Source organism: Nyctibius grandis, chromosome 6 (genome assembly GCF_013368605.1).
Source record: "Nyctibius grandis isolate bNycGra1 chromosome 6, bNycGra1.pri, whole genome shotgun sequence".
In the NCBI taxonomy this organism is placed as follows: Eukaryota; Metazoa; Chordata; class Aves; order Nyctibiiformes; family Nyctibiidae; genus Nyctibius; species Nyctibius grandis.
The window spans coordinates 10,648,640-10,664,235 of NC_090663.1; the positions used below are offsets into that span (position 1 = coordinate 10,648,640).

Here is a 15,596-nt window from a genome sequence, read left to right on the forward strand (position 1 = left end):
GGCGCCCGCTGCCCACTGCGCCCCTGCGAGGCGGCTGGGCGAGGCGAAGGAACTACGCGGCCCGGCACGCCCCGCGCGCCCCGCTCCCCACGGCCGGAGGGAGCGGGCCGCTCGCAGGGCACGCCGGGAGCTGTAGTTCTTTGGCGCCGGGTATTGTCTCTCCCCTTTCTCTGTCCGGGAACCCGACCGCCACCCCTGCCGGGTGAGTGCCGTGACTGACAGCTCCTCGCAGCCAGTGGCCGAAGCGCTGTGCGGCGGAGCCCGGCGCCCGTCTCCTCGGTGACCGGGGGAGCTGGTGCCTCAGGAGAGCAGCCGGGCTCCGGGGGGACGGAGGTGAGTGGGTCTGAGCGGGGGAGCAGCCCCCCCTCCCCCCGCCCGGCTCTCCGCTCCCCTTCGCCGCCGAGCGCCTGGCCCGGGACCCCGCTCGGGGTGTGTCGGGAGGAGGGGGGCGGCGTGAGGGGGGGCGGGGGAGGGGAGCGCGGCGGAGGGAGCGAGAGGGAGGGCAGCGCCCGCGGCGCCCCCTCTGCGCGCCCCTCGGGCTGCGGCGCTGCCCGCGACCCTCGGCGGGCAGCGCTGAGGGGGGTCTGTCCGCGGCGGGGGCGGGGGGGCCGCGGGTACTCCTTGTCCGCCCGTCGTGTTACCGCTTGATTTTTCAAACCGTCCCCGCGGGCTCAGGTGCCGCTTCTCCCCTCCCCGCAGCTCCACCCTCTTGGGAAGCGGCTGCCCCGCGGGGCGGTTAATGTGTAACCCCGCGGACCGTTGCTCCAGGCGGGGAGCGGCGGTGCGGACCCGCCGTGTCCCGCTCCGCGGCCTGCCGGGTCCCCCGCCGCGCCCAGCGCCCGCGGCATGCTCCCGCGCCCCGCTGAGGGAGGGCAGCGCCCGGCGCCCCCGGGTGCAGGAGCCCTCCGCGGAAGGGGAGCTGCGGCCGGGTCCCGTGTGCCGCCGAAGAAGCCGGCAGCGTAACTCCGAGGGCGGCTTTCCGCAGCGCTGCCCCGGGGTCCGACCTGCCCCTCCTGCCTCTCGCCTGTGCGTGGAAGCGCCGTGAGTGCCAGCCGTCCCAAGCCGTGTCCCCACCGCTTTTATTCCTGAGCAGATCTCGCTCCAGTATGAAATGCTGCCCTTTTTCGCGCTGTCCCGACAGTTTTGGGACGTATTTGCAAGAAAAGAAGAGGAAAAAAAATTGCCTACCTACCTACAAACCTTTTCACCTTCTTACAAAGAAATTAATCTGAATTGTAAACGCCTGACTGTTTATATAGTAGCTTTAGAAAACTTTGTCCTTAATCGCATGACTCTTGTCAGACAAAACAGCAAATGTCCTGTTTGTGTTCTATACACTTTGTACACTGGCTTCAGCCTGAGAAGAGTTTTTATTAACAACTGTTTTCTTAGCCTGCTGTTACTAATTAAAGTCAGTATTTTTTGAATGATCACTCAAGGTACACCCAATTGTTTTCTGGCAAAGCAGTTGCTGCTTATACAGGAAACATAATGGTATGTTTTGCCAATTGTGAAATGCTGATAAGATTTTTTGTTAAAATATTGTCCCGCCTAAGTTCTCAAACAACTGGTAGCTGTCCTCTACAGGTTGTGCTGTTATATTTCTTGTGTAACTTGTCTATAAACATGTACCACATTTGAATAGTGAGTGGAATTCAAATTTTATAACTTCATTTGAGCTTTGTAGTGGCATCATTTGTGAAAGTCAGTTCTGCGTTAATGAGCGGCACCCATGCTGAAGCCTATTTTGCAATACTTCAAGATGTGTGAGGGATGAGGGAACAGTCTCTCTCCTCTATGTGCTTCCACTTTGCACTCTTTATCTTCTAACAGTCTCTGTATTGAAGAACAAAATGAAGCCAAACAGTTCTCTGCTTTTCAAAAAAACCCCAAAAAGCACATTAACATGGATACTGTAGTACTGAGTATCAGCTCATTTCCAAAGGCTTTTCAAAATGAACTGGTGGTCAGTAATGCAGTCTTAAACTTCACATGCTCCCTCACTGCCCTCTGTAACTTTAAGGTTACAGTCTGTTAAGGTTACAGTCTAACATAGGCTATAAAGGAGTATGCCTCCTGTTTCTGTTTACTTTTTTTGTTGCTATGAGTTAACAAGAGCAGAAGCAGGAAACAAACAACCCTGCTCTCTTGAAAGTAAGCAAATAAGTATTATTTTCTCTGTAGTAGAGCATTTGAAAATGACGTGAAAAGCTAGCATGGATATGTAAAAACATTACTTAAAGAAATGCAGTGTTTATGAGATAAAGTATAATTCCACTGTAACTGGTATTTTTGGTGTTTTATACTCCAAAAATAATTGATTGGAACAGTAGGCCAGAATGTATGCTGGCACAAAACTCAAACGTTTCTTTTCGTTTTGCAGTTCTGTGGCAAAGCTGCTGTATATGGGGAAATCATGTTATTTCACACACTTGAACAACTCTTAATTTGTATATGTTAGTGTTTCTGTCTGAAATGTCGTGTGAAATATTTTGTAGTTTTTAAACTGTATTTGTTCTGTGTCATGTTACTAAGCTGTCTTGGTACAAATTTTGATGAACTTTCTGAAATTGTAATATTAATTTAATATTTGCAGTGTTCTTCAAATGATAGTAGGAATTCTATATTTTCAGTGTTTTGAATAAGTATATTGAAATGTCACAAAACTATTATTTGCTTAGGATTTAGTTACTATGTATTACAAATTATTCTGCTTTTATAGGCCTGTTTTCTCCTATAAAATCCACATATCCTCCTGACTAATATTCACTAATGTGTTTTGGTATTGCACAGACTTTTTTCTTTAAGACTTACTTTATCATACTTAGCGATAGCGGAAAGTCAGAGTGAACTTGGCCATGTGTAGTATTGTGGTGTAACTGTTTCTCTGACCTACCTTATATGACTGAATGTAGTTATGCTATTAAATTAGTAAAATTCAGTGCTATAATTATTAGAGGCAATTACAGTAGTATATTATTGGTAGGCTCAGTAAGATTCAGTACTTAATTTGAACTGAAAATCAACAGCTCAAATAATTTTATCTTTGGTTACTCGTGACAATTCTCGCAGGTTATATAGTTCTCTAACAATTTCATGTTTTAGTAAACATGCAGACACCTACAAAGCTTTATATCAGTGCAACTAAAATGATGTCTTTGTTTCACTGGATACACTACAGGTTTGGTAATTTATTACAGGAAAAGGATATTCAGACATATGGTTACTTTGAAACTGTGGAAGTTTGTGCCATTTTTGTGCCATATCTCTTCAGCTCCAGGTTTCAAATCTGCAAAGACATTAAAAGAAAATGTAGGCAGTTAGATAATTTGGTAGTTCAGTTTTGAACTAGTTTGTTAATAGTTTTTGACTCAACTAATCTCTGTTGGAATCTCTCTGGTTGTGAGAAACACTGTTTTCATAATTTTTCTACTTGCCTGTCATGCCATTGTTGCAGTAAAACATATTTGAGTGCTGAGGGGTCTTGCAGAAGAGCTACATTTGTCCTTTGTCTTGAAGTTTCCTAGATAAATTTAGTGAGCTGTTATTTGTCATGGGTGTAATTGGCACAAAAAATGCACAGTACTATTCAGCTACTGAGGGAGGGAAGAGATAGCTTTTCCAGTGGTGTAACACAGTTTTTTCTTTGTTTTTTTTCTTTTTTTTTTTAGTGTACATACACATTAATAGCAAAGAACCCTTTAATGTTGAATCATTTCCTAACTTCACACTCAGAAAATTACACAAATATGTTAATAGCTGGAAGTCTTTACACCTCTGGAACTTCATCATTAGAGAAAAGTAATGTATTAGCAGCCTGCTGTTTTGTTTTTATCATGGTCAGGTTTTGGAATGACGTTTCCTTATCAGTGGTTGTCATATGGAATAAATGCTTGATGTGTAAGGAGCATAGGTTAGGAAGGCAAAGAGATAAATTGACTTGTGAATAGGGTTAAAAGGAAACCTGTTGTAGCAAATGTGGAATCATGAGGTAAGACAGCGCTGGAGTTTGCTTCTTCCCCAGAGCAGCCTAACTGCGTTTTCATTGTGTGTTTTTTTTATAGTTGCATTTAGGGTATTTTTTTTATAGATTAGAAAGATAGTTGGAAAAATCTGGTTTTTGTTATCAGCAACTTCAACATTACAATATTGAATCGTAATTTTTTTCTAACTACTGCTTTTTATTATATTTTTTTGATCAGATTATTTATAATCTAATACTCTCTTAGTTGCTCCCTTTCCTTTTGCAAGCTAGTAGCACATTTTTAGGTGCTTTATGTTGACCAGGTTAGCAGCACACTTTTGGAGGGTACCCAAGGGACACTTTAGGCTATTCTCCAGACAATCAAGATCAGAAATATTCACTGTAAAGCAAATTAAAACATGTATATATTCATGCTCCTAGATAGCAGGTTTTTGTTTACTGTTGGGCATTTGTTGGTTTGTTTTTTTGGTTGAAGAACTATATCTTGAAAAGTTTAATGATTATTCTCAGAAAGTACCAGACCTAATTAGAGGTATCTGAATGCACAGTGATCTCTTGGTTTGCAAGTTCAACCTCATCAGGAAAAGGTCAGTCTACGTTTAAGGCACAAGACTGTATGCAAGTTGACAGAGGTCTTTAACAGCAACGTGTGAGTTTGGTTAAATGTTTGCAAAGCATTTCTTCTGTTATGATTTCCATTCAAAGGTTAAGTGTGAAGTTTCCTTACTTTTTAAAGCTAAGTTATTTTCTCAAATTATAGGGGAGCGTTTGTTACCGAAGCTAGATAATTGCTATATTAAAACAATTTGCAAAAACCATACTGCATTGAACAGTCACAGCTGCGCCATGGAGACATAAAAACCTGATGTCCCTTTGTTCAAAAAATACAAACTAAACCCCAAAAGTAAAGCCAAGTGAATGTCTTCTGTAGTATCTTGAAGGCTGTCCTATTTAGGATTTGGAAGGGTCCTAAGGGAATCACATCCTGTAGTTGAGTATTTAGCAGAATATTCAAGAAACAACAGTGGTTTTTAAAATTTGGTCATCAAACAGCTCATATGTAGTTAAGTAGCTAAGACTTTGATCCTAAATTGTATTTTAGGGTGGTGTTTTTTTTTTTTTTTTTTGGTGGAACTTTTGAAGTCATGGCCCTTCTGTTTGTTCTGTCCCTGGCAGAAATACTGTCAAAGCAGTGTGCTGTGGATTGCATCACATTTTGAGTGTGGGGTTTTCTGTTATTTCTGTAGCTGAGAGCAATGTCAGAAGGATTTCTTGGTCATTTTTCTTCCATGCAAGCAGCGAGTTGGAGACCACTAATTTAACACTTTAGATATGATAAACAAATGTGTGTGTGTGTGTGTGTGTGTGTATATGTGTTTTAATGTGTATGTATTTATCTAAAATGTTGCCTGCATTTTGCCCATGTATGCAGGATACTTGCTTTCAAGTACCTTATACACTTGAAGTATGTTCCAATGTGACTGAGTTATGAATAAGCCTGTGGACCAGCTCAGAGCAGTAATTAGTTTCAGATTAGTTCTTGCTTGCTCAGATGAAGTTTATTGCAATTTTATATAGCTGTGCTCCTCCAGTTATTTCAGTCAGTCATCCTCCAGACCTGTGGAAGTAAGAGTTCATATCATGCAACAAGGGGATAGTTTCAAAAGTTGAGCAAGTTGTCATTTCTATTCTTCGTGTTAAAACATTTTTTATGCATTTTAACCTGCTTAACGGAGGAAACCTCTCTAAAACAATGGAATTTACGTGAATATAATTAGAATGAGACATCCAGGCTTCAGTGTCAACACCAAAATGTAATGAAATCTGCTATTTCTTGCTGTTCATATAAAGCTGCTTTATCTTAATTGTAAAGTCATGACTAGATTAATACTGGCAGCATGTGGAGTTCCTTCTTTTTTCTTCTTTTTTTGGAAGTTTTAAGCTAAACTAAAACACATGGGTGTTGGAATGACTGAAATGTATTTTTTATAGTATTTGCTTTCTGAGAAGTTATTTTTGAGTAGATTAATTGATTGGTGTAACAGTAAATCTGATTTTGGATCCCTTTGGTCTAATACATGATTGAATGTCCATTTGTTCTTGCATATGTTACTGAAATGTGTGTATGAAAGTTGAAGTTTGAGATACTTATTTTAAGCTGCTTTTACTGTCAGTCAGTGGAGAGATACAGGCGACTGACTCTAGGGGTAATTTCTCTAACCTGTTTTACATGGATACATTTGGTACCTGTTTCTGTACATTGACTATAAAGAGGGATGGGCTATAGCTGAGTAGATACACTTGAGCTCTAATTTTTATGTTGCTGAGAAAGGATAGATGAACGTCATCCAGGATTTTCACTGTGCTGTAAGGTGTGGTGGTATTGCAATGGTGCAGTAAGCCAGAAGTTAACTGAATAATAGGTGAATGTGGTGGAGTTGGGGGAGATGTAACATGCTGTAGTATAAAACCACTGGCTGTACACCAGAAGACTTAGATTCTGTTCTTTGCTTTTCTGTTCAGTTACTTCGCCATTTTGGACTGCCACTTTATTTGCATTTGCTACTGCTTTCTCATAAGTAAAATTAAGACTGTGGTACCTGTTCTTTTCAAATTGTTTTAAATGTGGTGTTAATTCTCTAGCAATATTTTTTGTTAAGAGTTCATTAGCTGTATTTCTGAACAGTAAAGGGAATACTGGGTACTAAAAAACCTGAAATATGATTGAGAATTAAAATGTTTCTTTTTTTTTCTTTCTTTCTTTAGAACTTCATCAGATGAAGGAGTGATACTCTTAAAACATGACAAAAAAGCTGGACTAATTAAAAGTTTTCCTATTTCAGGAAAAAAACCCAAAATGTATAGACCAGGGGAAACGGTCAAACGTCGACTCAACATGCATGCACCTCCTCGGATAAGAAGCGTGGAAGTTGCTAGAGGAAGAGCAGGTTATGGGTTTACCCTTTCTGGACAAGCTCCTTGTGTTCTTAGTTGTGTTATGAAAGGAAGCCCTGCAGATTATGTTGGACTTAAAGCAGGAGATCAGATATTTGCAGTTAATGAAATCAATGTGAAAAAAGCCTCTCATGAAGATGTAGTGAAACTTATAGGAAAATGTTCTGGAGTCCTGCACATGGTCATTGCTGAAGGGATTAGTCATATAGATTCATGTTCTAGTGATGAAGAAGTTGGTTTTTATGATGGAAAGGGGTGGCTGAAACCCAAACCTGACTCTAAAGCTCTGGGTATAAACAGAGCAGAGAAAGTTGTTGAAGAAATGCAGTCTGGTGGCATTTTCAGCATGATCTTTGAGAATCCTACTCTTTGTGCTAGTAACTCTGATAACTCTGCACCAAAACAAAGATCATTTTCAGATTCCGCTGCTATTAAATTTGAAACTGGAAATGAAAGTATAAGCAATCCAAACCTACTGTCAAAGGAAGAAATATCCAAAGTCCTGAATGATGATTCGGTTTTTAGAATTGGACTGGAGAGTGCAGAAGACTTTGGATTAGATGCAAGCATTTTAAATGTTGCCATGATTGTAGGTTACCTAGGCTCAATTGAACTTCCTTCAACAACCTCGAATTTGGAAAATGAGAGTTTGCAGGCTATTCGTGGATGCATGAGACGTCTGCGGGCAGAACAAAAAATCCATTCACTCGTGATGATGAAGATAATGCATGACTGTATTCAGCTCTGCAGTGACAAATCAGGTGTAGTGGCAGAATATCCTGCAGAGAAACTGGCATTCAGTGCTGTTTGCCCAGATGATAGGAGATTCTTTGGACTAGTTACAATGCAGACAAATGATGATGCAAGCTTGGCTCAGGAAGATGAAGGGGTTCTGAGGACATCTTGCCATGTTTTTATGGTGGATCCTGAACTATTTCATCATAAAATTCACCAGGGCATAGCAAGACGTTTTGGACTGGAATGTACAGCAGATCCAGACACAAATGGCTGTCTAGAGTTTCCAACATCGTCTCTACCTGTTCTTCAGTTTATTTCTGTCCTGTATAGGGATATGGGGGAATTGATTGAGGGAATGCGTGCGAGGGCTTTTCTTGATGGTGATGCAGATGCTCATCAGAATAATAGTACAAGCAGTAACAGTGATAGTGGGATTGGAAATTTTAACCAAGAAGAAAAGAATAATAGAGTTCTGGTGGTTGATTTAGGGAGCAATCCAAGTAAACACATTCCTAACAGCATATGGGAAAATCCAGTAGGAAGGGGACAAAGTCAGCCTGCTTCCCATTGGAATGGCTTCTGTCATGAGCAAGAAGGAAACATTCCTTTAGAAGTAATTCAGAATGATAAGCCCCAAAATGTAAGCAAACACTTAAGTCCTTCTGCTCGTATTGAAGTTCCACTGGTTTCCTCCCGGAATTCAGTACCCCCATCAAAGAAAAACACTGCAGGCATGGGCAATCAGAGGTGGTTGCCTGTACATGTTTTACAAGAATGGCAGCATGGAAATGCTAGCGACCAGGAGTCGTACACTGATTCTACGGATGGCTGGTCAAGTGTTAACTGTGGAACTCTTCCCCCGCCAATGAATAAGATTCCAGCTGACAGATACAGAGTCGATGGCAGCTTTGGTCAGCCGCAGTTAAAATCTCATAAAAATGAATGGTCTAAGAAGATGTTTTGCATGCAGAACAAATTTGGCCCTCCGCACAGTATTAGGAAGACTAAAGAAGATAAAAAGGTAAGAATATGTTGATGCTAGGTCCTAAAAACCCAAGAAACCCCCAAACCCAACAGTCTATGGTATTATTACACCATGATATTTGCATACTAAAATTCAAACATGTATTGTATCATTTACAAAATTTCAGATGAAGAAAATAATATGGTTCTTTCTCCTTTGCAGAGGCTTTTTTGCATATTCCTGTTTAATTGAGTGCAGCTCTGGAATTGTACTGCTGCTGGAAGTGTTGTATGTTAGAGCTTTCTCACATTTCTTCTTGTCTCTTCATTGTTTCCAAATGTTGCAGTGGCATTGCAATAAAAGGAGACATGACATTCTAGCAACTTCAGTTCCTTCTGACCTCCTGCAGCAAAATGAAAACAGTCTGGATTTTTAGTCTGGTTCCTTTTTTATAGAAGGCTGGCTTGCAAATGTTATTATTTTAGTGATATCTGTTTTTATAGAGATGTAGTCTAATCATTAGTCAAAAACTTGTGTTACACCCTTTCGACTTTAATTGAAAAAGACAATTGTATTACAAAAATTCACTCCAGCAAACCTCTCAATACAAGTAGTGTTAAACCTACATCAGAGGATAGGTAGAGGTGATTATAGTGTCCACTATTAGGTCACAAATCTAACATTCTCCAATAAGCTGTAATTCAGATTTTATTCCAAATTACTTCTTCATCTACTTGTTTTGTCTACTATTAGTCTTCTATAAAACAAAGCAAGAAGATTAAAAAAAAAAAAGTGTGGGAGGGTTATCCAACATAATTACATACCGTTCCCTTTGCCACATATATGTTTTGCTGTTGAGGGAACTAATCTCATGGGAGTCTGTTGTTGATAACTGGGATTCTAGTAGAGTGGAGGTCATTGGTCCTACACTAGAAGAGTTGGTAGCAGAGTTGTATCTAAAACATTTGCTGACTGCAGGGAAAGACAGAACCTTATGCTCCAAATTAGTCTTCAAGAAGCATTGTCCTTCCATGACGAAGTATTGCTTATATGATTGATTCAAGTGTCCATCATGCTATTCAAATTTGGTTTTGAAAAAAATGTTTTTTTCACCTGATTAAGAATATCCAACTGCTGCTCAAGTGGATGACAGTAGAGATTCATTAGTTGTTTCATACTATTATACACAAAATCTTTGTATTGGTGTGACACTCAGGCATAGACTTTTTGGGGAATAGAATGCAGAACTTCAGAACATTTTGGTTTTGGTGTGGAAAGAGAAGTTATTTTTTGTTGCTTTTCTTTCACTGTGAAGCCAACAACTTTCACATATGTTCTTTTGTATGCTTTTTGTGCTAAAAATAAAAAAAACAAACTAGCATATATAATAGTTATACACTAGTGTATTTTTAAGGTGAAGTGACTGCTACAGTCAGCAATGTTTTCCAGACCCACAATAATGTGTTAAATTTCAAGTGATCTTAAATACCAGGTGATTCACACTTTTCACAAACCAAACAGAAATTATCCAAACAGAAACACTTAATTTGTAAACACTGCCCAGCAAACCACCTAACAATCAATTCTGTCTGCTACCCTGAAGACTTTGTGCTTCATGATCTCTTTGCTGATGGACCAAGGAAAAGGCCTGTTTGTATGCAGCACCCGATGCAGATGCACTGTGGATGTTGGTCCCAAGTGCTCTTTGGGAACTTGACCAGCTGCATGGGATGCTGTTGAAATTCCTTCAGGGTCTCTGCAACAAGGTTGTGTCTGCAGTGTTGTCCGTGATAGTAATATGGATTAGATTTTTTCCTAGAGATTTAAAACTAAAAAAAATATTTCTGAAATGTTTGAAACATTTATTTCATGGCAAGTCAAGAATATCCTAGTGAAAATCTCATAGAAAATTCTACGCTTTAAGATGAAAGATGTTCTGTATGTGGGTAAACAGTAATACTATTTCACCTATTGTATTGCTCAGATCAGCATATACCAGAATATATGTTCCAACACTAAATATCTCAATCTTCCCTTCGAAGTCTGTTTACTAACAAAATAGGCATTCTGTTCTTTGATTAATAACAAATTTTTTTTCAAGATGCATTTAAAATGTTCCTACATCACTTTAGCATTTAGCCTCCTCATTAAGGCTACAGAACCTCTTTTGCATTTTGATTTTGTTTTCCTGTATTGTTGAAGGCTGTTGAAACTGATGAGAAAAGCTCATGAAAGTCTTGAAATCATTTGCGAGCGTGAGTTGCAAGCACTTAGCATTATTCAGAGTAGTTCATGAAGGTGAAGTAGTACTATGTTCTCAAATCTTTAATGGAAATAGGGGTTGTCATTATTGATTAACGTACCTCTGTACTTCTTTAGGTACTGCAGAAATAGGGAAAATCTATGTTTTTGCATAATAGAGCACTAAGTTACTTTCCTAAGAGAAAGATATTCAGAAATTCAGACTCTCTTTTTGCTTTGTGTGAAGAGAAGAGGTAAGACTGTCTATTCTAAAACATTATTCTGGTGGGTTAGATGCTGTGTTCTAGAAAACTATACATCCTCTGCTTCCTGTGACCTTTTTAAGTGGTAAGGACTGATTTTACACAGCATGCTCAGACACATTCCAGTCATGGAATAAAGTATATAAAGTGGTCACATGAGACTACATTCATATTTTTACAACCTAGTGGCTGAGTCTAATGCTTCATTTGGCAGAGCAGTCCTTAAATTGCTTTTTTGTTAAGGTGGGATTTTTTGTCTTTTACATTAATACTGAAGGGTAATACTATGATTGGGAATCTGCAGAAGCCACTAGAGGGAGAAAAGTTTACCAGAGCTAGAGGTTTTTTGTGAGGGACTCTGCACATCCATATTACGTACCATCTTCCTTAGATCTTCATTCATTACACACTGGGGAAAAGGACATGAGTTCCTGGATGCAATTCTGATCTAGCAGAACTGCTGTGCAGCTAAACAGTGATGATCACAGCATGTAATTCAGGCAAATACGCTGTACTGTACCGTGCTAAATTTAAAATTAAAAACACTTTTAAAATATTAATATTCTTTACACTGCTACAAAGCATTTTAAAGTTCAATGTAAGTGTGAATAGCTGAAAAAAATTAAAAACTCCTGATTTGATTAAATGTTACTGGATAGCATGAAGTTTTTTGTTTTGCTTTAAAATGTGAGGAATTTATACCTAAATTACTGAACTCAGTTACTTACACAATTGCTGCATTTTTTTGTTTTTTAATCTTTGACTTTTAAAATGGTTGCTGTATGTGGGAAGAGAACTAAATCGGGGAAGTTTTGGTTCTATTCCATCTCTTCTGAGGAGATTTACTGGAAGGTATCTCTGGCCCTATGCACCTCTAAAATTATTTCCTGTACTGAAGTGCATGTTTCCTGTATTTCTTAAAAGTTTCATGTGAACAGATTTCTATAGAGGCATTTTATGAGACTTCTTGAGGGGTCTCCTTGACTTCTGTAGGCCTTAGGCTAAAAGAAGTAGTGGGAGGCCTGATGATGTTGCTGAAATTCAATGAAAAGGCAGATCATGGAAGATAAGGTGGCTTTCAGTCTTGGAACGACTAAGGAAGATTTCTGGTGGCGAGAAGTTTCTGCATTGCTGTAAGAGTGACACTGGATAGGGCTCTGTGGTCTCATGAGGTCTGAGATTAACAGATGAAGAGTCTGGTTATGGTTTCAGTGGGAGTGGAATAATTCCTGCTTTTTTGTTTGTTATTCCTTCTGCAGTGTACTACCTTTGCTGTTGCATTGTTATTTCCACTTTCTTCAGCATCCCAGTAAGTTCCAGTCACTTACCTACTCACCCTTTTGCATGATTTTGGGTTACGCAAAAGAAAAGCACCATAAGCAATATGAAAACATCAGGGGATGTTAGGATTGGCAAGGGACTTGAGGAATTGCTGAACAGGGAAGCATTCCTTTCCCTCTAGACTAAATTAATATAATACGTTTGATTTTGTTCAACCCTCACTCTCTGTTTTCGGGCTAGTGCCTGGCCAAAAATATGTCTACCCATTACTGTTTTAAATTAAGTTTTACTGGGAAAATACTCCTTTTTCCACTGGAGAGCTTCATAACCGATAGTTTAGTCTTTGAGTTTTCTCTCCGTGAGGACAGAATCCTAGGCATTGACCTCTCACCATTCTTTTTTTTTTTTTTTTAAAAAGTCTGTTTTAATATTGTGGAGGCAAGTATAACATTTAAGATCACAAGAGGTTTTACAACCTGAGCTTAATAACTAGTATTTGGGTACTAGGTTTATTCCAAGTGAATGTGACAAATCTATTAACAAGTAATTAAAAAGCCTTTTAAAATTTTGAGTATTGATTTTTAGAAACCCTTTTCTGTTTCACATTTGTTATAAGACTTCTATCTTGACCACATCATTGTTTGTGCTCGTGAAGAGTGTGAACGAATCCTATTTGTAGATCTTAGAGGAAGAAAACATAGATAATCTCATTGTCTGAGACTCACTGGACAATAGTATTGCAAATACATTTTTTTTTTTGAAAAACTGAAACCAATATCAACTGATTTGTAACCTTCATGACTTAAGCTTCTGAAAATATTGTAAAAATGTAGAAGAGAGAAGACAGGTAAGCAGTACTGTGGGGTTCACTAATGCATCTTTCCTTGCTAATATATTTTCTGGGTTACTATTACTGTTACTCTGTTTTGATCAGAAGTTTAACTGTAACTACTTCAGAGCTGTCTTTGTTTCCAAAGCAAGTATTACTGAAAAAGATACGCTGTTCGAGTTAAAAATGGAATAGTTTTTTTTTGTGAAAATTTGTAATTTGCTTCAAATCCAAGAATTGCAGTTTTTAATATTGGTAACTGGATGGTGAATAACTGAAAGGAAGATATTTTAGATGCAAAGACAATGTTGTCAAAGCTGTGTGGTTCCCATATTTGTTTTTTGTTGTATAATTACATGTTTTTTTCCCTTTCCTCTCCAATTCTGTTTGCTCACAAGCTTAAATTGTTCCACCCCAGCTGTTTATAAAGCGGAATTAATGGCAGCTGGATTGCTATTCTTATGCAGTACAATTTAAAGTTAACCTGTGGAATTATAGGTTTTGATCTGATTTGAGATGTATGTATATACCTTAAAGAGAACTCAACTGAAATCCCAAACACCAAGCTAGATCTGAGACTGTGCTAATGTGAATTAATCTGCAAAGAGGCATTTATATGAAATAATAGGTCCTCTGATACATTTTGCTATGAGAAAATGAAAAGCAATTTCATGCAGCCTTTTTATATGTACTGTAATCTTCTAAAATAATGATTTTAAAAAAATGGTCAGTTCTAGGATCTTTAAAAATGTATAAAAAGCCAAAATAATGCTGTGTGCTTTTCTCTGAAAAAGAAATTAGATAAAATTTGGACAGTAAATATCTGTAGAGCAATGCTGACTTTGTGAAATTTTCTCATTAGAAATTTATGTGCTAGAGATTTAGAATTTGTCATTACACCTGAATTTAAATGTTTTCTACATCAAGTGTAGGTTTGGACTCCAATTAGCATCATGACAATTAAGGGGAGATCACAGAATCACAGAATCAACCAGGTTGGAAGAGACCTCGGGGATCATCGAGTCCAACCGTTATGATGCAGGCATCTACGTATTTCTGAGCCAGTTTTGAGTTGCAAAGTCACAGGAGAAGGTAGCATCTTGAGAAACGAAGAGAAATAATGAAGAAAGTAGTGTGGAGAAAAATAATTAGCACAGAATGAATTGAAATAATGAAAAATGGCTTTAGTTTAAGTTTTAAATGTAGAAGCTTTGAGATAAGAGATTATAAAATTATTGTCTGAGCTTTCATTTCTATGAAGATAGACCCCCAATTCCTTGCAATTGAGAAGATTTAGAGAAGAAAAGGAGATGTAAAATATCAGTTCTTCACTGGAGAAGAAATAGATCAATATGGAATAAAGGTCTTTAATTAACAGAAATAAATATGGAATGGCTAAAACTTACCTGAAGTGTCTAAACAGAAACATGGAAAAATGAAGCCTCGAGAGAAAGACTTGAAAATTAATCCCATCAATAAAGTGGCCATTAAGACATGAATAAGTTTGCAAAGGTAGTACCAGAGAAGGATATTCTGCGTCATCAAACCAAATTCTAGCTCTTTTAGGCAATGATGTATTATCATGCCTTCTATATACTTAGCAGCTACACCTTTGAAAAAAATGTGTTTGCACCCTACCTTCCCTTCCACCGCAACGATATTCCATCACTATTACGATGTTAGAAACCTTTTTTTTTTTTTCCAGTCTGACATCTAGTCATGGCTGCCTTATACCCATTTCGTCTGCTGCTAGTGTCTCCTTTAGTGAAAATGACTCTTTCTTCAGTGTTTACCTTTTTGTTTATGCATATAAATCGTATTCTCTTTTGGCTTTCATTTTGTTTGATGTGAAGTGCTTGGTCTTTTAATGTTCTGGAAAGTAAAGTTTTTATTCACTGGATAACTTCAGTAGCCCTTTTCTGAAACTATTCTAGTTTAAATTCTTCTTTCTGGGAGCTGAGTGACCAAAATTTTATGCTGATTTCCTGCTCAAGCTTTTGTGTAATTGTAGTGTACATTTTCCTGTCTCTATTGTTAATACTTCATACAATACCTCTTCATATATTTACCTCATTATTTACTTCTTTTCATAGCAGATAGCATTGATGGTTAATACTTATTTTGTAATCGATCAGTAAAAACATTGATATGTGTCAGATGAGATATCCAATATTGTGTTCAGTGTCCTATTTTGGACACTGGCCAGGAGCAGCTGCTTAGGAAAACCATGGAAGATCAGTGAAAAATATATCCCTTCTAATTTTCAGCAGCACGTGGTTTAGAGACTTTCCTCCAGCAGAGACACCATCCACATCATTGTACGTAATAACCTTTGTGAAC

General features: G+C 38.7%; 1 protein-coding gene across 2 annotated transcripts in view; it reads left to right on the forward strand.

The window, feature by feature from the left end:
- Positions 1-208: 208 nt before the first annotated feature.
- RGS12 (regulator of G protein signaling 12) overlaps positions 209-15,596 on the forward strand; it is a 91,432-nt gene continuing 76,044 nt past the window's right edge. The window contains exons 1-2 of one of the 2 annotated variants that reach the window (XM_068403367.1): positions 209-333; positions 6,752-8,699. In XM_068403367.1, the coding sequence (XP_068259468.1) occupies positions 6,843-8,699 (1,857 nt within the window). In that variant the 5' untranslated portion in view covers positions 209-333; positions 6,752-6,842. The remainder of the gene's footprint in view (positions 334-6,751; positions 8,700-15,596) is intronic. The other variant, XM_068403368.1, reaches the window with a different exon arrangement.